This window comes from Embiotoca jacksoni, unplaced genomic scaffold (genome assembly GCF_022577435.1).
Source record: "Embiotoca jacksoni isolate LCO1_2020_lvr unplaced genomic scaffold, fEmbJac1.0.p SCAF_37, whole genome shotgun sequence".
Classification (NCBI taxonomy): Eukaryota; Metazoa; Chordata; class Actinopteri; family Embiotocidae; genus Embiotoca; species Embiotoca jacksoni.
This window is the reverse complement of record NW_027185389.1, coordinates 1795755-1819648: the sequence shown is the minus strand read 5'-3', so window position 1 is coordinate 1819648 and position 23894 is coordinate 1795755. Positions and strand designations below refer to the sequence as shown.

General features: G+C 44.0%; 1 protein-coding gene across 4 annotated transcripts in view; it reads left to right on the top strand.

The window, feature by feature from the left end:
• The window catches only part of unc5db (unc-5 netrin receptor Db), a 301343-nt gene that overhangs the window by 212281 nt on the left and 65168 nt on the right, over positions 1-23894 (top strand). For all 4 annotated transcript variants that reach the window (XM_069166069.1, XM_069166073.1, XM_069166072.1 and 1 more), the window contains 2 exons: positions 20816-20959; positions 22822-22925. In XM_069166069.1, the coding sequence (XP_069022170.1) occupies positions 20816-20959; positions 22822-22925 (248 nt within the window). The remainder of the gene's footprint in view (positions 1-20815; positions 20960-22821; positions 22926-23894) is intronic.

Genomic DNA, 23894 nt, shown 5'->3' with positions numbered 1-23894 from the left:
TATTCCCGATGGAAACAAAATTGAAGAAAAATCAGTTTTGTGACACTGCACGGTGAGTCAGAGGCTAGCATGAGGGAGTGACTTTGCTTTTATTTAATTTTTTTTTTTCCCAAGGACCACAGGCATGGCTACCGGGAGAAAACTGAGAACGAAGAGAGTGGACGCATGCTGTGTAGCCACGGCAACGACAGGCTGTTATTCTAACCTCCGGCTAGATGGCTGTTTTAAGTTAGACATTTCGCCGAGATGAGGGGCAAGTGTTGAAGCTCACCATCAGAGGCAAGGTGTGTGGGGGTGGGGGTGAGGGTGGAGGGGGGGGCAGGAAGGGTGGAACTAACACTATGAAGAAGAAACATATTGTAGCTTTAAAAGCATGTAATAGGAAGCTGATTACATTTTGTCAGTCAAAGTGAGTCACATAAAGCTGCGTGACCGATACTAAAAATACAGAATAATTAGAGTTCTTGGCATCCGGAGTTATGTAATCTCATATTTGTTGCGCCAATAGAATAGTTGTGGACTTGATGAGTGAGAAAAAAACTATTTTTTCCGGGTCTTAAAAGTGATGCCAATGCACAAGTGCCATAAAGTGTAATACCACTGAGGGCCAATAGGGGCTAGGTAAAAAAAAAAAAAAATCTCTGGCTCCATGGACTCCCATTCAAAATAACATCAACTTCTCCCATGAAATACAAAGTAAATACTTTTTTTCCACGAGTCAATTTGGTGTCATTTTTCTAAATTCCCTCCTTGTGATTAGTTTTCTGATAGTTCTTCTCAAAATAATTTCAGCATTAATTCGATATTAGGCGTGAAAGAGAGCTAAATTTCAGGGCGTGGCTGGCTTGATTGACATGCCCGTGGTGCAGTAAGGTTTCTGGTATAGGTGGGCGGGGCATAATGTTATCAGTGAGATCTAACCTCTCCTTCCTCCCTTACTTGTCCAAATATGGTCACTTCTGGCTGAAAAACAAACAAGATGGCATCAGTTGAAATGTCAGACTTGAGGCTGCAAAACAGCCATTCAAAACACCAGTGGGTGACATCACGGTGTTTTGCCACTTGCCCTGACCACAACCAGCCACTCCCCCAGCGGTGATGTCACGGTTTACATGAGCACGCATGTACATCCCTACAGCAAGGAAAGTTAGAAAGTTATATTGTACTATATACCACTGTATATCAATGTCAGTCAGTCTGCCATGTACTGTATTTCCAATTTTAATTCGGAGATGTTCACGATATGATAAATCTTAGGGAGCTGGAACCAAAGAATGTTTGACGTCTGACATAAAAAAAATTAAGGCAAGTGATCAATCAATTATCAAAATAATTAAAGATTAATTTTCTGCTAATCAATCTGAGGAATTATCTCAGTCCCAGATTCCAGTTTGATAAACTGGAATTACCCAAAGCCCCGACGCCCTTTAGTAGTTAGCTTTATAGCTTGTGAAGGTGCCGGTATATGGTGAGATCTAGATCCCAAGAGGTCAGTTCGATGACTTCAGAAGAATAATTTTCTGTAGATTTATTTATACTGGATGAATCAAAATGTTTAGATCCTTCACAGAGTACGCGTTTAGTTGTTGTTTTTTAAATCGGAAGTTAAGAGATAAATAAATATAAATTTACTCAGGTAGGTTTTTTATGTAGTTTTCATATCTTGTGAATGTTAAAATGTTTATATTAAAATTAGTGCAGTTTATGTGCTGTTACATTCTGCTGAAGTGTCCTTTTTGATGCAACCACCAGGGGGCACCATAATCAGAGCTCATAGGAACCATTATCACGTGTAAATTTAATGCATCCCCATTAGACATCACTTAAAAGACATTAATAGTTATTCCTCCACTAATAAAGCTAATATGGTGGATTTAGGGCTCACTGAGCTGGTTTCAAGGGACCCTTTAGGAAACGTATTAATAATTCAAAGCATCCATGTATTTTTTATGTGACCGTAGCATCTTTTAAATAATTCTGATAGGATAAATTTCTGTTTCAAGAGACCATCCTGGCGATAATTCTGCAGTATGTGACGCTTTCTCTTCAGCGGTAGTATCGCGAGCATTTTTTTTATACAACCACCGGGGGGCACCAAAGTCTCAAGTTTTGGATCCTATTAACTAAATTAGGTGGGGCTTCAGAAATAGTGCCTTAAAAAAACAACAACAAAAAAACTCGTAATTATCTCTCATACCTGGACTGCGGGCGGTAATTCAGAGGTCTTTGTTTTAATTTGTGTAACATTACTCCCTAGATGCTGAAACGCCGCCTCGTTAATGCCGTTCATTTCCTTCTGCCATCAGTTATGCTCAGCGCAGATCATTTTGAAAGGTAAAATTGATGCGCATTTCATATTCATTAACTAAAATTAGGCCCGCCTTGTTCATCAACATTCCCGCATCAGTTAACTGCCTGCTGTGTCGCCGTCCTCCGCTGACTGACAAGCCCGTCCTGACTTCCTTTTCTCCCCTTAACCCCTCCTTCATTATCCGTGCCACTTCGCTATATCTCCACATTTCCATTGCCATTTTTCCCTCGACTTTGCTCGGGGTCTCCGCCCGCCGATTGGTTACCTCTCGCCACAATCACCCGCACTCGACCGGCCGCCGTGCCGCCGAGGGGCCGACTGATATCTCCTCGCCATCTTCCTCGCCGGCCCCGAGCGGATCAGCAATTAGAAGAGGCTGAGGACGTCCTCGCCGTAGCCGCCCCGGCGTAGGCCCGGCTTCTGTCAGCAGTAAACATGAAGAAACAACAACACAACAACACACAGATAAGGGCGGTCGTAACGGGAAGGCTTTGTCCTGGCTCGGTAATAGACAGCAACATTGTGTATTGGATTAGTCCGGCTAATCAGAGGGGGAGATCAGTGAAGAATTGGAATGTTATTGATTGGGACACGGGGCTCCCTCAATGCCACCAGGAGCACGTGATAGCATCTCTTATTTACCAACTAGCCTGATGAATCACTGGGCGCTGATAAAGCTGACAATGCCCTTGAGCCCTCCCCCGCCCCTCCCACCCCTGCTAAAGTGGGAGGACTGTGTGTATCTGCGTAACAGGCAATCTCGCAGCGCGTGTGTGCATGGATATTGATTGCATTTTTCTTTTATGGATTATTCCAGTCCCATATATAAAAAAAACAACAACCAACAACAACAACAAAAAAAACGATGTCAGCAGCCGTTTGCAGATTACATTTTAGCAAGTTCATTGGTACGTCGCTTTGAAGCCTGATTGTTATCAGAACAAATTAGAGGACGTGCCCATCTTGTGTTTTCATGCTTGTGCGGGATTGTGAACTTCGGGTTTTCCCTCATCTCCTTTGGACCAGCATTCAACAGTCATACTGGGGAGAAATCCATCACAGAGAAAGAAGGAGGAAGGAGGAGAGATGCCCCCCTCTCTCTCTCTCCATTAGCCTCGCTGGGCCAGAATGCAATGAAGCCACGAGGCAATTGGCATTTCGAGCAGGGGTGGGAGGGGGTGGGGGGGGTATGGGGAAGGCTGCAGACGCTCCCCGGTGTGTCCGCAGACGGCTTCGGCTCATGAACAACAATATACTGTATTTATTTGCTCACACAAAAACACCCTTCTGAGATTGAAGTAAACAAGCTCGCAAGCCATTATGAGGGCATGCTGGGAAATGTAGAAGTGGACAAGGGAGGGAAGTGGGGACACCGGAGACACAATATCACAAAACTACCACTGAAATGCACTGAACAGGAGCACAGACGTATAATATATATATATAATATAAATATATATGTGTGAGAGAAGGGAAGGGTTTCAACAGTCCTGGCATTGTAAATTGAATTTCAACACTTCTCTGCAGACACCAGAGTTGGATGAAACACAGAAGATTTTGTTGGACTCTTCCTCATTGATAAAGTTCTCACCAGGTCAGCTATATATATATTACAGCAGCTTAACAATGCGGAGAGATTGCTTCGATTAGATAATCAGAGGGCAGAAATAATAATGATCATTATTTCCTATATTGTCAGGAGCTTTCGCACAGCGATACTCGGTGCAGCTCGACGCAATTATAAGGACATCCCGATGAAGTCTCAAGTAAATGACTCCCCTTTCATCCACCTATTTTCATGCGAACTAAGATGTGCTGAATTACAAAAGCTGACCGGCACTGATGAAATTAGATTAAAACATTTCCACAAAACGGCTTTATGCTAAAAGACTCATGAGTATCTTACAGAAATATGTGATGGTAAAGCATTGTCCAATAAATAATGACAAATGCTTGGAGCTGCTCAGTGTCAGTGTCCTGTACAGCAGAGTGGGGTCTAAATATTATAAAATATCTGTAAAGTATATCCCCACACTGTCACAAATAAACCCTGGATTATAAATCACAAAAAGCAGCCAACTGCCCCAGAAACCCCAGAAACCCCAGAAACAGGCGCCCAAAACAACAGTGTTTACTCAAAACCAATTATCGTCAAACCAATAGAGGAATTTTGACCCCAATACTGATAATAATATCTGAGTTTGGGGAGGTTTTTTTTCAATTATATTTCAGCTGCTATTTAGTATTATGCACAAATCATGATCTTAACAACATCGTAACACGAGATTGTAAAAGTATGACAAGCTCTAATGTACCAAGTCAAGATATTTTACAGTGGAAGTGCCACAATGAAGGTCTAAGTAGCACTCAAAGCTAAATGTGAATGTCAGGAGACAAAACACGTCAACAACTACAGTGTTGTTAAGCGGCAGCAGCGTTTTACAGTTCACCATCTTAGTTTATCATATTTGTATGATATCCAGTAGCTGTTGAGACGTTACACTCAAAACACCAAGAATCTTCCTCGTGGGGATGTTAGGGGTGAAAAGTCTCGTGTTCACCAAAGCCCTGAAGACATATTATCTGGAATTAGATGCGTAATTCATCAAGTATACGTAAAAAAAACAACTAAGAAAAACGTTTCTGTTTTTCTGTTAATCGGGTATAATAATGAAGCTGCCATTTATAGTGAGAGTCAATATGTGACAAATTTATACCCATTGGGCCTCCCTCAGCATGTTAATCCAGCCGGAGTCCTGAACAGGTTTCAGCTGCAAGTCTCTACTGTGTGGATTTGGCCAATATTTATATATTTATATATATATATATATATACTGTGTGGATTTGGCCAATATTTATATGTTTATATATATATATATAATTTTTATATATATATTTATATATATTGCCCCATTTTATGTCTTCAATCTGCACCAAAGATGGCAAAAATGATCTTTCCTGGCTGATTTTCCTTCGGCGTGTCGGGGAATTTTGTATCCTTTTAGCGGCTTCTGAATGATTTGCTTTGCCGTTAAAAACAAAACAAACAGACATCTGCTTTCATTAAAATGATATTCAGTGTATTTATGATGCGTATGATACCAGTCACTTCATCAGAAGACTGTTTGGACACATAATTAGTCGAGTGAATCCGTCTGCCGGAGCTCGGTTGGGTCGGTACAGCTGGTCTAGTTTTTTCTTTTTACAGCCATCTTTCATGCCTCCTCCTCTATTAATAACTCTGTGATATATATCTGAGACATGAGAGCGAGAGAAACATGAAGGGAGCTGTATGAAAAGAATATTACCAAGGCTTAGACCAATATGGGATTAGGGTTTGACTCAACGGTGTTTGGGGTGTCAGGCTGTAAAGCCTGTAATGGATTCTGCCTTTCCCCCCCGCCATAAGAAGAATTTCATTAGTCGGGCTTTCTTTGGGGAGTTTTTAAGTTTCACATGATGATCACAAGAATAAAAACTCCGAAGGAGGAAAATACACAGAGTTCACTCAAAGTTTTCAAAGTTTGGAGAATGCTTGATATTAACTGTTGTTTTTAAGGTTGGGGATGAACGTGGATTTGAATTCTTCAAAGAAAAAAGAAGCTTGATTTCCAATGTAATCTTTTTTTTCATATCTACAGTCAGTCATGTCGACCCAAAAATCTTTTCATATTTGAAATGAAATCCTGTCATCATTTTTGTTTGTTGACTCCTGGCACCAAACACCAATATTAAATAAGAAAGTAAAAAGGACTGAATAAGTTTCCAGGATAATCTGATCTTTTTTTTGTTGTTGTCGTTGTTTGAACAGACACAGTTGTTGTTGTTGTTTTACCTGCTGTTAGCCTTGATGCTAACTTTAAAGCTATTTTTGAAATTTTTCACAGGCTATCAATTCTTTGACATCGATAAAGATTTTTTTAATTTCAAAAAGAGGAAAATTATTTCTTGAGTTCACGTCATGTTCACAGCGAGATATTTCTTCTGTCGAAATTGTTTTTCACCTCCCGTAGGATCTCAGTATTACTCATGTAAACTGTTCATGTTTATTCACTACAAAAAAAAGCTACAGACGCAGCCAGCGGCATACACACCAGCTACTCGTGTGCGTAGCGTTCATGTGAAGTGGAGCGAGTGTAAACGAAACACTTGCGTGTTACCACCTTCAAAAGTTGTTCTAATTGTGCTTGTTTACACCTCCATCAGACACGGAGCAACGTTAGCGCTCATCTGGAGCCGTGTTTCCTGACTAAATTATGAACGTTCGTCCAATATCTACTCCCCTTTTCTGTTCTGTGTTGGATTACTCTGTTTTTCTCGCTGCTTTGCCATAGAAATCCTGGAAGTCTTAAACAAAAATAATGATTGATATTCTCAATTGAGGAGAAGCAGAGTAACACGTTTGGATCGTCATCTTGCCGCTCCACCTTTGAGCTCCTTTGTCCTTGGTCGCCGTTGATATCTTTAAATCTCAAATATCCCAATCGAATGTTCTGCATTTCCATATAAGGAGGCGCGCAGCAGCATAACAAATTAGTTTGACCCCGGTGCAAATTTTCTTCTTGGGCCCCTCTGCTCACCCCAAATGGCCCAAACACATGACATAACACAAATAAAAGGGAGTAAGGTCATTGAGACAATCAACTCACCATTTCCCAGCATGCCTTCTTCCTTCCTTTGTAGACTAAAGCAAACAATTTAATAGGTGTAGGTAACGGGTCGAATTAATATTCATTTTCATTTTTAAAAACATTTCAATAAAAACAAATAAAGATAGATAAATCCAGCTATGACTCGGGACTATAAATGCACGAGGTGGGAAGGTGGTATCGAGACCTATTTTGGAGCCCTTCAACCAGTGGACCCTATCTTTGTCTAGAGAAACCCAGTGAAGAAGAAAAACTCTTTTACAAGCTTGAACAGCAGAGATATTTTACTCAAACCTGCTGCAACTGAATATGAGACTCAGCAATAATAGTAAAGGCTGTAAAAAAAAAAAAAACAAGGAGCTAAAAGGCACCAAAATGCTCCAGCGCAGCTGTTGTTGCAGCTTTAACAAAACACGTAAAACAGCCGCGAAAAGCTCTGATTTGCTCCTCTGCTGTCTGATGAACATACAAAATATTTACACCCTTCAAACATCCCGTCCTCCCGACACGTCAGCTCGATGCCACCCACCGCAACGCAAACCAAAGAATTTCACATGATTGGGATCCACGTCAGCCTCGGGGAGATTAGTGAACCTGAGTGTAGGTGGGTTGTTGTCTTTTCTCTTTCTCTCGGCTAACATCCCCTGAGGTAAACTCCGTCCTATTTCCCGTTGTGCGGCAAAGCCTCAGCATTTCCTCTCTCTCACGGTTGCCATGAAAACCTCACCGAATTCCGGGAAGACGCTCAGCGGGGGGTGCGGGGGAGGAGGGGGTGCCGCTGGGAAAGCTCGCTTTGCAGGGTCTCCCGGGGTGCTGGGTGTAAACCGGTCCCCTCCCACCCATATGTCCGCAACGACGGTGGTGGTGGTGGTGGTGGTTGGAGAGGGGTGGGGGGGGTTGGGAGCCGTCACTCATCCGCGCCGCCTTCTCCTGGCACTTCTCTCATCGTGATTACTGCCTCCAACCTGGGAGTGCGGAGTGGAAAATCAGCATCCACCTGCCTCCGTCACAGAGAGAAACTCTTTATCCTTGTTTGTTCTAAAACAGGAGACGTGTTTATGCTGTTAGGAACTCGCACGTTCTCCTTTATGTGATTTTAATTGAGGCGGTTAAGCCTCCCTTGGAGCAATCTTAACTATTAAGCGCTCGGAGTTGCACGCAAACATGTTTCCGTATAGGACGCCGGTGTTCGATAGTTACCCGGGGAGCAGATGAGTTTGGGCGAGGGGGTGGGGGAGGGGGGGGCCCACCGGCCTTTCTTTTTCAGCATCTGTAGAAGTGTGAATGTTATCTCTGGTGAGCAGTGAGCAGACAAAGCTCTCGTCTTCAGATTCTGCAGAAGCTCCATCACGTGTGTGCGTGTGTGTGTGTGTGTGTGTGTGAGAGTGTGTGTGTGTGTGTGTGTGTGAGAGTGTGTGTGTGTGTGTGTGTGAGGGGACGGTATGTGGTATATGGGTGGGGGGAACATTAATCTGTGTACATATTGTCGTGTGCGGTGTGTGTTTGTGTGGGAGTTAATGTGAAATTATGTGCGCACAGCAGTTCGGCCATCTGTGTGTGTTTGTGTAATTTGTTATTTGCACCGCCTGTATTGGTGCTGCATATGCACACAATGAGGCGAAGTTTTTTTTGTGTCGGGGTGGGTATATGTTGCGTGCGATGATACCGAAGTTGTGTCAGTGTGTTGGTACATATTTCCGCACGTGTTTCTGGTGTGTGTGTGTTTCATCGCGTTGCCTTTGTGTAGTTTTGAAGGTGCATGGAGCGTATTTGCCGGCGTGAGTACACGCGTGTCGATATTTGTGTGTGTGTGTGTGTGTGTGTGTGAAACGCGAAGGCCTGAGTAAAGCAGATAAACCGCCTCACCTGCCAAGCAGGCCCCCCCCCCTTATCCCCCCCCCCCCCCCGGGGGGGTGGTGGTGCTCGTTCTTGTTGTCGGTGTGCGTGTCTTCGTGCGGTCAGGATGGGGGTTACCGGGCGGACGAAGGTGGTCGGACATGACAAACGGTGTGGAGGGGAGGGGGGCGACACCTCACCACCTCTTGAACTACTCACGGGCCTCACCTCGCTTTTCCGCCGGCGAGGCGCGTATATATATATATATATATATCTCCGGTTGGAAAAAAAAAACGTAATGGCCTCTAAAGCCGGGATTGATGTTATCGTTGCCCCGGGGTTGCTTTGTGAGCCAGTTAATGGCGGTTGTTAACCGAATGTGGCCCGGACAATGCACCTCGCACACACATATACCCTATAGACTCCCGAGGGGTGGGAAAAGGACGGGGGGGAGGGGTTATAACTTCTCTTTTTTTCTTTTCATGGAGATGATTTTATTTAGGCTCACCGCATGTTTGCTGCCGGAGCTGAGGACCGGGTTGTAAAGTTTTTTTTGTGTTTTTTTTTACGATAGAGAAAGGAGCCTTTTTCGTCGCTGCTGGTGAGTCAGCGGATTTGGCTTTTAATACCGGAGCCGTCACAGGAGTATCGATGCATGCGCTAGTGTTTTTATATCCAATTTTGAACCTGGAGAAAGGAGGTTGCTCGGCGACACTTTTGCTCGTAAAAAGTGAGGATGCAGAACGACCTCGGGGGCGGCGTGATTCGGGCGAGATCAAATTCAGGACCGGGAGAGCTCGGCTGTTTTTCTTCTTTGGTAACTCTATTTCCTTTATGGTAGCTGACGGTGTAAACACAGGCAGGAAGTTGGTGACGGAAACAGAGGTAGAAACATACAAGGTCCTCGGCTGCAATCAAACCAGGGATGTTGCCGTTAACTATCAGGCTGCCAGAGCTCCTCAAAGGTTTTTTCAGCTCAGCTGAGCGAGTTCGATCAAACACTCTCCTGAAACTCGTTCTCCAAAACTTCTTGCGGGATCCTGGTTTTCACGTGTAAAACTATGTTCCCAGCATGCCCCTGGTTTTATCGTTAAGTTGGACACCTTCTGCTGCATAGCTTCTTCCTGGATGGAAAAAAAAATATTCTCAAATACTACATGACTATATGTCATTCTTCCACAGGTGTAAAACAAAGAATTATCTCCTTTCTAAAGACTGGACTTCCCGTGGTATTCTTCTGGCGGCGAGCTGGACACCGTCTGCTGCAATTCTTCTCACTAGATCTTCCAAGTGGTCTCAAGCTGATCAATCGCTTCCCGATAATTCTGGTTCCAATTTAAGGTCCCGGTTTGACTGCCAGGGTTTTTGCTTGAGAGATATCAATAAACCTTTACCAGCCTTTGTCCATCTCAAAACTTCGACTGAGGCCTGCTGACTTTTCCTCATTGAAGGTGACCAAGCTTTTGAAGTCAACCTTTGGATCTCTTTCCCTCTAAACTCAGTAGACTCTTCTTCCAGACTGACCTTTGAATTGCCTTTTTTTTTTTTTTTTTTTTTTTTTTTTTTGCAGTTTCTTTCCCATATGTTCTTTATTGTTTGGTTAGTTATTGGTTTGTTGCAACTTCAGCTCTTGAACGGTGCTCCTTTCAACGAGAAGGTGCGGTCTTCGACTCCTTACGGATGTTTGAGCACCTTCCTGTGTCTCGAAGGACGAGCCCAGCCTCCTCCCGGCAGAGGAATCAATTTCCACCCCTGACCTCGGTCTTGCGCTCATGACCGCAGGTGAGGGTTGGGTCGATCAGTAAACGGAGACCTTCACCTGCAGGTTCAGGTCCCTCTCCATCACGACAACCCAGCAGAGTCTCGGCTCCGTTACTGCTGACACCAGTTTATGTGACATTTTACATCTTCCTCATGAGCGAGACCCCGGGATATTTAGGGAACACATTTATTACTTAAGAGTAAAACGCTCTTTGGGGCTGTTTCCGTGTTGGATCGGCATGCCTCCTGGCGAGTTCGGAAAACAAAAGTGGCCGGCTTTAAGCCGTGTTGTTCCCACCTGGCGTTTCATGTCGCTCCAAACGTGACGTCTCGCGATCGGATCTCACTTCCCCGCTCTGTATGCAAATGTGCACGTTCTACACGGAAATACACGAGTAAATACGCACAAGAACACAAATAGATACGTAAGGGAAGGAGTAAAAAGGAACAGGCATTTAACAACACAGAAGTCTCTGCTCACTGACCCTCATTCTAATGCACCATCTTGTAAGAAATGTATGACGTATTTCACGTTCGTAAATGTCTGAACACTCAAGTTTGTGAACCCCAATTCACGGCCTGAAACGTGACGATCCGGATCGGCTCCGGTTAAATGAATTTAGTCGTTCCAGCGCGTCTCTGCTGCTGTGGATCAATAAAGTGTTGGAAATTATACGATATAAACTAAAAGAAAAGAAAGTTAAACTCAGAGGAGGCTTTGGTGAAACAGGGGTCATTAATTCACTAATCAGCTGCTTTTGTAACGGACCTACAGGAGAAAGACTAAATGGAGGAAAACAAAAAACTCTAAAACTAACAAACCTGCTGTAATGTGACGGTAACATGTGGAGCACCAGGTCAGATAGGAACAAAGGGACATTTATTTGTATTGATACTCAGCTGAGTAGGCGCTCTCACAATGCGTCCCTGTTTAGCGTTTCCACACAGATCAGATCTGAATGCGTCCTGGGTGCGTTTCAACCACAGACTGTATATAAAAGTAGACGTAGCTTCCGGGTTCTAAAAATGAGGCCGATGCGGAGGTGCCTTAAACTGCAATACCACCGAGTGCCACCAGAGGTTGGCTCCAAAAGAGCCTCCGGCTCCGTAGACTCCACTTCAACCTTTTTCGTGAAATTCCAAGTCAATCAAATTTCACCACGAGTGTTGTTGCTTTTTTTTTTCCGCTAAAGTGGCTTCCGTCATTAGTTGGAAAATAAGCGTCAAAAAGCCTTGTTTTTTGGGGGGCGTGTCTGTTTGATTGACAGGTAAAAGCAGCCTCTTTCGCGATGGCCTCAGAAATGGAGATGCTCATGCCCGACACTCCACACACATTTGCAAAGTGCTCTGATCTAACGTATCATGCCGAACCAGAGTCTGTTCACGAGAAACACAAGCAGAATCGATGCACACCGAGAACACACTTGACTTCAGTGAAACGTGGACCCAACGGCTCAAAGTAATAACCTCAGTGCCTGATACACATATAGGTTCACTTTTTCCCCCCCTCGTTGTTCAGTCGGCATTGCCCAACCGCAATATAGTAACACAATTACTTTCGCTTGCAGAGAAAATGAAGCTAAATTAGGTGTAATTTAGACAAATTCATCTCTAAAACACAACCTAAAGAAGTGGAGTCCTAATGATTGGAATTTATGTGCTCAATATGTTGCAGTAAAAACAAGGTGTTTTTTTTGGAGATGCTACCTGAAGCAGAAAACAGAAAAAAATAAAAAGGGAATGTGAAGTTGGAAACATAAACCACCTCCACTCGACTCCCTGCAACACACTTACCATCTACAGAGAAAATACTTACAGTTTGTGATGACTTCTCACTCGAGTGGGCTGATTTGATGTATCAATCTGCATTTAGCTCCCCTCAACCCCAGACGGAGAAGCACAAAACAATCTTGTTCTTTGTTTTGCGAGCCGCCGTCGTAATCACCGCCGGTTTTTCATCGCGGCGGAGTGTCGCTTTTGTTGTCGCCGTCTCGCTGCGAGATGTGTCGTTTGTTAGCTGTATGTTTTGGCTTTTCGTCGGCCTTGATTTCACATTTTCGCAAAGGCTTGAAATGGGGGGGGGGGAGATATCATTTCAAAGGGGTGACACGGTTGTGGGTCGGGACCGTCTCTGGTTACGGAGCAAAGATGTGGGCACGGCGGCCCCTAATGGTGATGGGAGATAAAAGTTCCACTTTTTCTGGGAGGAATAAATAATGGTGAGGTATCATATCATCCCCCCCCCCCCCCCCCGCCCCAAAAAAAACAAAATCAACTCTAACGGCTTCGTGCACATGCGTGTATCTGCTTTGCACGGCTGCCGTGCGCCTGGGTTTTTATGCAACATGAATGTGGGCAGAATGAAACAGTGGATTCATTTTGAACAAAGCCGCAGCACTTTAAGTGCTCCGGTTACCGAACAGCAGGGAGAGGTTTTTTTTCGGAGCCGTTACCTGCAGGATTCTTCTGTCAGCACTCGAAGCCCCCCGGTGTGGCAACCGGGTCTCTGTAAGTTTGGCGAGCTGGAGCGCACGTAATGAGACCCTGATGGAGGGTGACGCTAATGTGCTAACGCTGTTCCGAGATCTTGAAAGTGTGGTGTCCTCTGCTTCACTTGAAGAATTCTTGCCGTGGCTCTTAACAGCAAGTGGGTGGCACACAAGTGCAGGCGAGCACCCGGGCAAGGCAGATAAAACAGGATGATTATCGGCTATTATTAGCCTTTGTCGGATCGGCCTTTCAGTAGCGAGATATTTTCCCTTGATGAAGTACGGGATGTGAAAATGAAGATGGTGCATTAACGGGCATGTTTCTCCCCCCCCCCCCCCCCCCCCCCCCCGAAAATAGATTCACAAGCAAAATCTCAGATTAAAAAAGGGATGGTTGAGAGTCATATATCAGACCTGTTGGTTTGTAGCATCAAATAAAAACTTCTAGTAAACCTCATCACTGCAACCTCTTGTACGTGGGTCATTTGTTAACGGCTAAATCTTATCGTATGTGCTTAAGTGTGATTTTAAACTCTTGCACCTCATGAAAAACGGCCCTACATTAGGTCATTATAGGCTGTAATTTAAACATAATATAACGTGTCAGTTGGCTCGATTGGTATTAGGGACTGAACATGAATTTGTAATATTATAATAGTCATTCAAATATAAAGAAAATTGATTAGTTATTCCTTATTACTTGCGTATTTTTGAATTCCAAATGTAAAAATTTGAATAAATTGTGTTTTAATTCATTTCTATGAATAAGTGCCATATTATTGCGCAATAACACGGGCCATCTTTACTTTAATTTGTCTTATTTTTGTCATTCTGGTAGGAAAAATAAAATCACCAAATTAAACGCACCGACTTCCTATTTCACCTCCAAATAAATAAAGTGGTTCGTGATCAACTGACTAGACTGTTGGCTTGTTTACAACCTGCGTGATCGCTCGTGTTTCGCAATGTCACCGCGTTCTCAGATCGTTAGAAACGACGGAGAGAAACCGCGGCCGAAAGAAACAAAATGAAGAAGCTGGAATCATCTAAAACAGACGTTCCTCGCTGTGCAGCATCTGAAGGGGAGAAATCAAACCCCAGCATGTTTGTAAATGCAACATTAAATGCAACATTTCCACTACTGAGAGGTGAAATACGAAGACACCATCTGCGTTTTTACTTTTTTATTATTACTATTACTATTATTATTATTATTGAGCATATCGGTGTTGATTTATTCATTTTCAGCGAGCACTCGTACGTACTTCCAGGCTTTGGGTTGTTTGCAGCCACTTTAATGGATAAAACAGACTTGAGCTCAGGTGACAGTTGTTTACATCCCCATCAGTCTCTCGTGTGGTAACCATGACAACTTTGCAGCCTGTGGAGGAAAGTAAGGTTGATAATTACTGTTAGAGTACCTGGTTTACTTTAACTGTAAGTGGCCAGGGGCATTTCAGAGTTGATTCACTTCAGATGTAAAACTCAATGAATCGCACCCATTGAAATGATGACGGCAGTATAGTACAGATATTAAGATACGAATATTATGATGTAATTCCCATGCGAGCAGAGTTTCCAGACTGCACTCACGGTGAAGAGAACTGAGCATTGTGAGCGACAGGTGAGACAGCCAGGCTAGGAAAGAACCTTTCGCCTGGAATATGGCTCCCAAAAAAAAAAAAAAATGCATTAAATATTAAACAGGAAGCCGGGGTCGTGTGATGTTTGCATAAAACGGGGGAAACCGGCCCACAACAGCTGCTGTAGAAAAGATGTTACCTCGATGTCGAAACGTCGGTGTTGTAATAAGCAGCGCTCGATACGCGTTAACGCTTTACCTTGAATAGGAGAACTTTAGCAGCACTTAAAATGGCACTTACTTTTAGCACTTTGTAGTTTGGCTTTCTGGAAGAAATTGTATTTTCTTGATTCTTGTTGTTCTGGGTTTTGTACCCTCACGGTTGAAATGCTTTGGATAAAAGCGTCAGCTAAATGAAACGTAATGTTAACAATCAGCTGTTGTTGCTGACTTGCAGATCGCCAACGTGACCGCTGCTTTCCAAACACACTCCGCTTTTTCAACGTGGACGCAGCTTAAAATCAGTAAATAAATAAGTGGACTGGAATTTGATTGTAGAAAATGAACGCATATCAATTATAGAAAACATAACGAAGGAGCACCCATCGGAGCCGTGCTGATAAAGAGCCCACACGTCACGCTCGGTGAGCTGCGTTCAGGAAATGCAGTTCAGGAAATCAGCTCTAGGAGCACATCATGTAAACCTGCAGCCACGTGTTGAGGTCTGTGTGAGTAAAGCTGTTGTGTTTTCAGTCAGGTTGGCTTTATTAGCATGCGGGCGCAGCGCGGTCGACCACTACAACCAGCGCTTCTTCATTTCTGTTGTACGCAGCAGTAATAAACATCTGCACAACTTCTGAGAGGCATCCAAAAAAGGGAGATGACACCCAGTTGACGTTTATCAAAGAAACCGGCTGATAAGAACTCATTCAACATTCGATGTAGGAGCAGAATGTGATTTTTCTGGGTGATGAACGAAGGTAGTTTTCCATTTTTTTTGGTCTTTATTTTCAACCAGACAGGAAGCTTCATGGAGTCGAAAAAACACAGCCACCGTCAGAGTTTTGTCGCCGTTGGCTGGAGGTTTGCAGCATCTTCACACCCCGGATGCAAAGAGTCGAAGCTCTGCAAACCAACCGTGTTGATTCACAAATGAGATCTCATCTGGAACAGACCGATAAAAATGGCATCCGAGTGATACGATGCGTCACGTGATCATACGTGACGATATGATACGGGAGCGCCGCGAGGCAAGTGTTGCCTGGAATTGATCAAATTCAGTATTCACTTATTATTATTCCTAAGAAACATACTTTTATGATACATTTATTGATATACATGAGTTGCTGGTCTTATCTACTTTGATTTCAATTTTGATTCTTTCTTTTTTTTCTCTCTCGTCCGAACGAAGCGGACTCGGGGCGTGCGGTCGTTCCCTCCACGTCAAATCGTGTTTTATCAAGGACGTTCGCGTCTCATCTATTTTGCTTTGTCATGAACTTCTGACTGCAGTCTCCCGGGTAAAACCCTTCTTCGTACGTCATGACCTTTTTCGACCTGCCGCATAAAACACAAGGCACCTTGTCTGCGTCTCTCTGTCAACGGCTGTGTCAAAATGTCAGTATTTGGAGCCGCAGGAATAATGACAGACTGGCTTTCAAAAGATGAGCATTGAGAAACAACCACGTACAGTTAGTCGTCGACAGCCACATTAGCTCAGACGAATTCAAATCAACCGGTGTTACATTTGAAGAAACCCTTCCATGAGTTTAGAGCAACACCTACCCTGCCTGCAGCGGCAGCCAAGTGAGCATTTAAATGAAATGATTTCACAACCGCCAACAAATATTTAGTTTTCTGTGCGAGTTATTGACTGACATCACAATGGGGTGAAAGCGTCCCCCGCAGTACAGGTGCTTTGACAGTCGCCCCCGGCACCGACAGATGCCCCGATAATGGCTTCTTCTGAGTAAACACAGATTTTTCTCACAATCAAAGCAACAGTTTGCTCCCTATTGTCAGAGGGGTTATTCTCCCTCCCTTCAGCTCCTTCAGCTGTTGTACATGAAACCTAAAAAAAAAAGGAATCAGCAAACAAAAGACACTCCTGTCTTTTCCTTTAACAGTGAAGGATCAGTGATTGTTGTTTGTCTAGCCGTGTAGCAAATATATACGGGTAGGTAATAATTTAGCCGTTGCAGAAATGTATATATGCAGACCAAACAACTTCATCATTCACATCAGAGGAAGCACGGACAGCTCGTTTCAAGTCAACAATACTATCTTTATATAGATAAAACTAGAATTACTGCCCAGTGGTTGGATGCCTCTACTAACCACTCAAGTTGTAGTATCTGTTCAAACCCATATAGGTATTGAACTCACAATTGACCTCCAAAATCGAAACAGTTCATTTCTCAGCCAAAGTGAACATTTGTGACAAGTTTAAAGAAAAATTCCCTCAAGGCGTTCCTGAAAAGTTGCGTTCACGGGCATGGGTTAATGTGGGGTGACAGTAACTTTGACCTTTGACCTTTAAACAGCAAAATTTGATCAGGTCATTATTGGTACTATCTGAATGTTTTTTGCCAAATTTGAGCAAATTCTCTCGAGGCGTTCTCGATATATTGTGTTCACAAGAACGGGAGCTGGACGTGACTTTGAACTTTGACCTTTGGCCGCCAAACTCTACTCAGTTCATCCTTCAGGCCAAGTGAACGACTGTGCCTCATTTGAAGAAATTGCCTCCAGGGGTTCCTGAGATATCGCGTTCGTGAAAATGTGTCGAATTGGGGTCACTGTGACCTTGACCTTCGAATCGGTTCATCCTCGGTACGAAGTGGATGTCTTTGCCAAGTTTGATCCAATTCCCTTGAGGCGTTCTTGAGATATCGCATTCTCGAGAACGGGATGGACAACCGGCTATGACTTTCGCCGGCGCAAAAGCGTACATATCGATAGTGAAGCATTCGTTGATGACGTCAGTAAAATAATATTAGAATAACAGTAATGACACACCATCAGGCTTTAAATGGAGCCAGTGCCTTTCAAGTGAAGGTGGAAAAGTCTAATCTTGAGCTGCCCTCTCGCTCTTTGCTTCACAGCCAGCGGACCAGCATTTTGGGTTTCGCCAGTACATTGAGCAGATATTGCCATTTTCCTGAAAAGTCTAATATTGATCGATGGGAACAGTACCCCATTCCCATTTCACCTTGATTGGATGGTTAACAGAAGAGAACCAGATGAAGTATGAGAAAGATGAAGAGGGGCAAAAGTTATCTGCTGCAGTGAAACCCTGTTGAAGATTAAAAAAAAAAAACATTTTTAGGCAGAAATGATACCTCGATGCAACATTTTAATGAAGTTTTCATCATCCACGTCCGAATGAATGAGCTCAGACGACGGCGGCGACACTCTCCTCTTCCCCCGGAGCTCCGAAACCTGAAGCCAACCAGTCTCTCTCTCTCCATCTCTCTCTCTCTCTCTCTCCCCGAGTGATTCAGACGCTTTTTTTTTTTTGGATGGATTTATCAAGTGACTCAGGAAACTGTGAAGAGCAAGGAGGGGATTGGGGAGGAGAGCGGATCAAGTGGCTTCCTCTAATGAGCCCTGTCGACACTGTTCTGCCTATAAACAAATCGGGCTGACAGATGACACAGCGGCGGCAACTCGTCTCCGGCGAACCACCTGTCGACGATCGTTTTTTTTTTTTTTTTTGGGACTCCGGTAAAATGCGCCGCTTTGTCGGGGAAACTTCCCGCCTTCTTCTTCTTCTTCTTCTTCTTCTTCTTCTTCTTCTTCTTCTTCCTCCTCTCCATCAGTCACTAAAGTCCGTCTGTCTTCTCGCTCTTTCTCCGAAAACACACCCGGCTCACACATTTTCAGGGGCATCACGGGAGAGTCATTAGTCATTATTTTCCTCTGCTGTCTCTCTTCCCACACATACGCTGTCACTTGCCAGCTCTCTGCCCCTGCTCGAGAAATTATGAATTATGTTTGCGTCTCACTCTCTGCAGGGGCCGCGAATGGGAAGCGCCAACCCGTGAAGCTGCTGCTTTGTTTATTACTCTTCTTAAAAAAAAAAAAAAATTAAAAAAAAGTCCTTTCTTTTTTTCTTTTTTTTTTTTTTACCCCTCGCCGTGCCTGTCAATCACGATTTAAACCAACCGCCGGTCACCGCTGAGCTACACCGCCGCGCGCCGTATTGAGACGAACCGCCTCGTTTGTTTCACAACTTTGTCGGGCGCGTTTCGGTTGCGGCGAACAGGAAGGAAACCCGCTTTATTTTTTTTCCTTGTTGTCGTTGTCATTTATAACTGCCGCGCAGCGTGGGACCGCCCGCCACCAAATGTTCTCCATTTCATAATTTTTTCCCAGTAAATGCCAGCGGTGGATTTATCGCCGTCGCTCCGCCGACGTTGTCCACTCTGGTTTTTAATTTGGTATTCATTTCGGGAAGTCCGCGAGACTGTTTGACTTAAGTAAGAGCGTGTCAGATGAAAGCGTTATTTATCAGAGACAGTGGATGGACATGAAGACCGACAGGTGGCTTTTTGCTCTTCCCCCCCCACCACCACCTCCCTTCCCCCGGCACATGGCGCACATCTCTTGTCCCGAATACAGCTGTGGGTAAATGAGGAGGCCCGGAGGCTGCGGAGGGCTCAGAAAGAAACCCCACATGTGACAGGCCCTAAGCCGATGACTCAGATTAAAATACGGGTGCTGTATACCCGTCTGAAGCTATATGACAGGGTGACGAGCGTCTCCAACCGAGAACGCTCGCAAGCGCGTTGCCTAAGAGGATTTTCGAACACAGAGCGTTTCTTTTTCTCCCCCCCCTCTTTATCGTCTTTAATATATCCAATGTAATAAGAGCATTGTGCAGGATGCTGTGTTCTCATGCCGTTTTGTGTTGCATAATGCGGGCGTATTGCCCTGGTGTCGCTTGCACGGGGGAGACTACATATGCCGTTAAGTGTAGTCCAAATTATTAATGCTAATTCCGCTACAGCTGATTTAGCTTTACTCTTGTTAGCGGCATTGAGCGCTCAGAAGATACAGCAGGGGTTCCCCCCCGGGGGGGGGGGGTCTGTGTTTCTGCCAATTTCTTTGGTGATGCTCTAAGAGCTAAGCAGAGAGGGGGAGAAGGCACTGATTTAGGAAGTGTGTCAGCCCTTCCTAAGAACTTGTGCATAACTAATCCTGTAAAACCCATTGATCCCTGACGCAAGCCTTTAGACGCATCGAGGTATTGATTACGGATTCTTTAAGGAGCCCTATTTAGCATTAAGGGCTTTCCGAATTCAGTTTTCTCCCTTAGCTGTAGCTCAGCACGTGTCTTAAAGCACAGACCTGAATCTGGTCTGTAAATGCATCTCTTAAGACCTGATCCGCCTGAACCCAACTGGTACCGTCAACCCAAAATCGGAGGCTATATTTTTAGTTGGCGACATGGCTCGAGTCAGTCAGTCGAATGGAACAGACAAACAACTACTGTGTGTATCGAGTAGACATTTTTTACAGAATTTCATGGTTCCCGGAGGATAAACCTTCTGGACTTTGGTGACCCGCTGACTTTTCCTCTTGCGGCAAAAAAAGGTTTCCACTTTTGGCTTTTATACTGGAATATGTCTACAACTATCTCACAGATTGCCACAAAATTTTGTGAACATGTACACAGTACCCAGAACATGAACCTTTGTGAGTCGGGTGATCCTCTGACTTTTTCTAAAGCGACACCAGCATGCCAACTTTTTTGTCATCGACCAAATGAACTGACTCAACACTTCGAACAGACGTTTATGGCGGTCACAATGATGCCAAATAGTTACTTTTCCACTCATGCCATAACGTAACATGAATGGATTTGATGCCATGAAATTTTGTTTAGACCTTCATGTATCCTGCAGGAAACATTACACATTTTTGAGAAGTGCCCTGCTAGTATGTTTTAGCTTAATTTTGTTCAAAGCTAATGCAATGGACTGGCTAAACTCTCTCTCTCTCACTTGCTGACTTCAGATAGGAGTTTTGTATCAACTCACAAGAAATGACATGGATATAATTGGAAATAATTGGCAGTCAGAGAAAGAAATTGATTAATTGATTTTTTTCAATAATTCGATCGAATTAATTCGAAGTTGCGAATTGCTCGTTTCTAACTATCTTACTGTCTCTGTTTCTGCAGGGCTGAAGGTGCGCGAGGTGATGATCAACGTGTCCCGCCAGCAGGTGGAGGATTTCCACGGGCCTGAGGACTACTGGTGTCTCTGTGTGGCCTGGAGTCACCTGGGCACCTCCAAGAGTCGGAAGGCGACTGCCCGCATCGCCTGTGAGTACCGACACCGTTCATTACTCTGTCACAAAGCTCAAAGCGAGGGAATTTCAGGCTCACCTACTTTCAGGGTGCATGTAGGAGTGAAACAGTCAAAAATAGTCCAAACACTGGCAGTAAATATTGAAGGTGACATTGTGTTTGGTTCATAAATATGATTTCATACTTTTATTTTAAGGAGAACTCCTCCAGTTTTACACATCAGTGTGTTTCGGTGTGTTAGGGGAGGGGAGTGGTATAACGCCTTTTTATGTTTCCGGAGGGAGCGGTGTGAAGTTTGATAAACATGATGATAGTTGAGTCGGTGTTGGTAGGGTCGGAAGACTGCAAGTCTGAAAAATAAAAGAGAATCCGGGGGTGTGGAGCAGGAAAAGATTGAGCTCACCAGTCTTCATCTGTGCTTGAGGCAAGAGGCACGAGGCTGCATTAGCTGCTACTAACGAAGCATAACAAGAAAAATGTTAACAAATTATTGGTGCTAGAGTTTCTTGGTGGGACACATGGGCTTCCTGTTTAGAAAAAGAAGAAAACACACAATATTTCTGGTGCATCAATTCTTAGTTTTTTTTCTTTAAATAATAAAGGACACTGTAATTAAAAAAGGTCTAATAAGATTGATTTATTTTCAAATTAAACTGGGTCAGGATCTTTTTTTTTGTTGTTGTACATTTTCAGCTCAGTTGGAGGCAGCAGACTAGCTTGGTTTACCCATTTATTTAAGTTCCTTTATACTGGTCAGAAAATTGTGTTTAAAACCCTGAAACAAACACCTATTTGTGGTACTTGTCGGCAGTAAAAACACAAATTAAACCAGGACTAAGTGACAGTCATATATGACGTGTATGAATTAAAAACATAGAAAACTTGACCTTGCTGCTGATATTCAGCTCTCTGTTGGTCCGACAAAAGACAGAGAAAAAAATAAAACTGTCTTTCAGCCGCTCGACAAAACCTTGAATTTCCCCTTAGAGGTTTAAGTACTATTCGACAAATGATTTACAGTGTCTGTCCTCTGAAAAAAACTGAAGCTAAAAGACAACAGGACCTTATTTTACATTCCTGCTTTGGTTCGTGCCCAACAAGCTGATATTATCTTCACAGAAACTGAATCAGAGTTATCAGCGATGAAATAATCAATCCCCCACAAACTAATGCCGTCTAATAAAGTCAGACACATCGTGGTCTAGGACCGATACTGCTGCCGGAGGGTGTTTGAAGTTATCTGAGAGCAGAGAGAAGTCAAATACTGTTAAACATCAAGAAAGCAAAATAAGTTTTGTCCTTTGAGGAAAGAAAAAGAAATTCGACTTCACAGATGAAGAGATGTGCAAATTTGCACTCCTTTTTGCACACCGGCTGAACCGAGGCTTCCACGGTCTCCTTTTCCTGTATTTAGATCTCTTAAATGCGAGAAAACCTCTCCTGATCCTCGGGGTACATGAAACCCATTCAGAACCGGTGTTACAATTTCAAAGGCACATTTCTATTCTTCCAAAGAAAAAGAAGAAGCTGCCATGTTAAACGTTTTTCAGTGGATAACTGCAGCACACTAAGCTATCAAAGGCAGTTTGGGGGAAATGGGGCCGAATGGGATCCGTCACTATTGTATGCACATGAATGCCCCGGGATGATCAGAGCAATCCTTGCTCACTCCATCCATCCAGTGTATCCTCCAAACCACCTTGTCAACAGATTTACCCCCGCACAGGGACCATCGGATCCTCTCTATCCTGCACAGGCTGTAGCGGGTTTTTATTTTTTTGAAGGTCGTGGTGTGCCGAGTGGCCGCTGAAGGGGATTGAGGCCAGGCTGACCGTGACACTTGATACCTGACAGCTGCCTCTTATCTCCCCACACAGACCTGAGGAAAAACTTTGAGCAGGACCCCCAGGGGAAGGAGGTGCCAATCAACGGGATGATCGTCCTGCACTGCCGCCCACCGGAGGGAGTGCCCGCGGCGGAGGTAAGGCTCCGCGGCTCCTCCTCTCCGCTGAAAGAGGAGAGGCTCATAAGTCCTACTGTGCAGATCCGCATCAGAGCAGCGATCCTTATTTATTCTGTGAGAGTAACTCTGCCACTCAAAACAGTCAATTCTACCTTTTCGGCTCGGCTTCCTCTGACCTTTAAGAGAAGGATGGAGGTTGTGCTTTAGATACCGGCGATAAACGCAGGAAAATGTTGGTTCCAGAGCGAGGCAGGATGAAAAAGATTCATAACATACATTTTAATTAACTCCTCCATCCACAAATGTATAATGTATCGATAAAACACTATAAACCAAGCGGCAACCCACAGTGACAAGGATCTGACTCAATCTGATTGGAAGCCTGGCAATCCTACGTCCCGCCCACCAATAGCGAATGACATACAGAACATTTTTATAGACCGAGAATTTGATGAGAGAAATTGAATGGGAGTCTACAGAGGCTTTTTGAAGCCAACCCCTAGTGGCACTCGGTGGTATTGCAGTTTACGGCACTTCCGCAACGGCCTCATTTTGCGATTCCGGAGGCTACGTCCACTTTTATATACAGTCTATAGATGAGACGAGTACTCGGCTGAAATGAGTATCCGGTACGGATAATGTACTTTTGATGAGTATAATCCGAGTAAATGCATCAATATCCGTGCTTCTAACAGACACCAGCTGTTGTGTACACATCAAAGCAGCTACACACATAGCTCCGCCTCCTCGTTTACACAGACTGAGAGACACTGGCCGTGCTGTCGATAGGAAAGAAGCTGGTGACTGAGATGAATGACTTTAACTCAGATAGTCCTCGAGAAATTTGCAGGCTAGAAGAAGAGGAGGGTAAAAGTTGTGTTTGAGTAGTGCTACTGGCTCGCATATAGGTTTGTTTTGGGATTTTTGGTTTGGTTTAGCTGAAGTCCGGCTTTTCCAAAATAATTTGTTTTGCCAGCCGCCACTGGT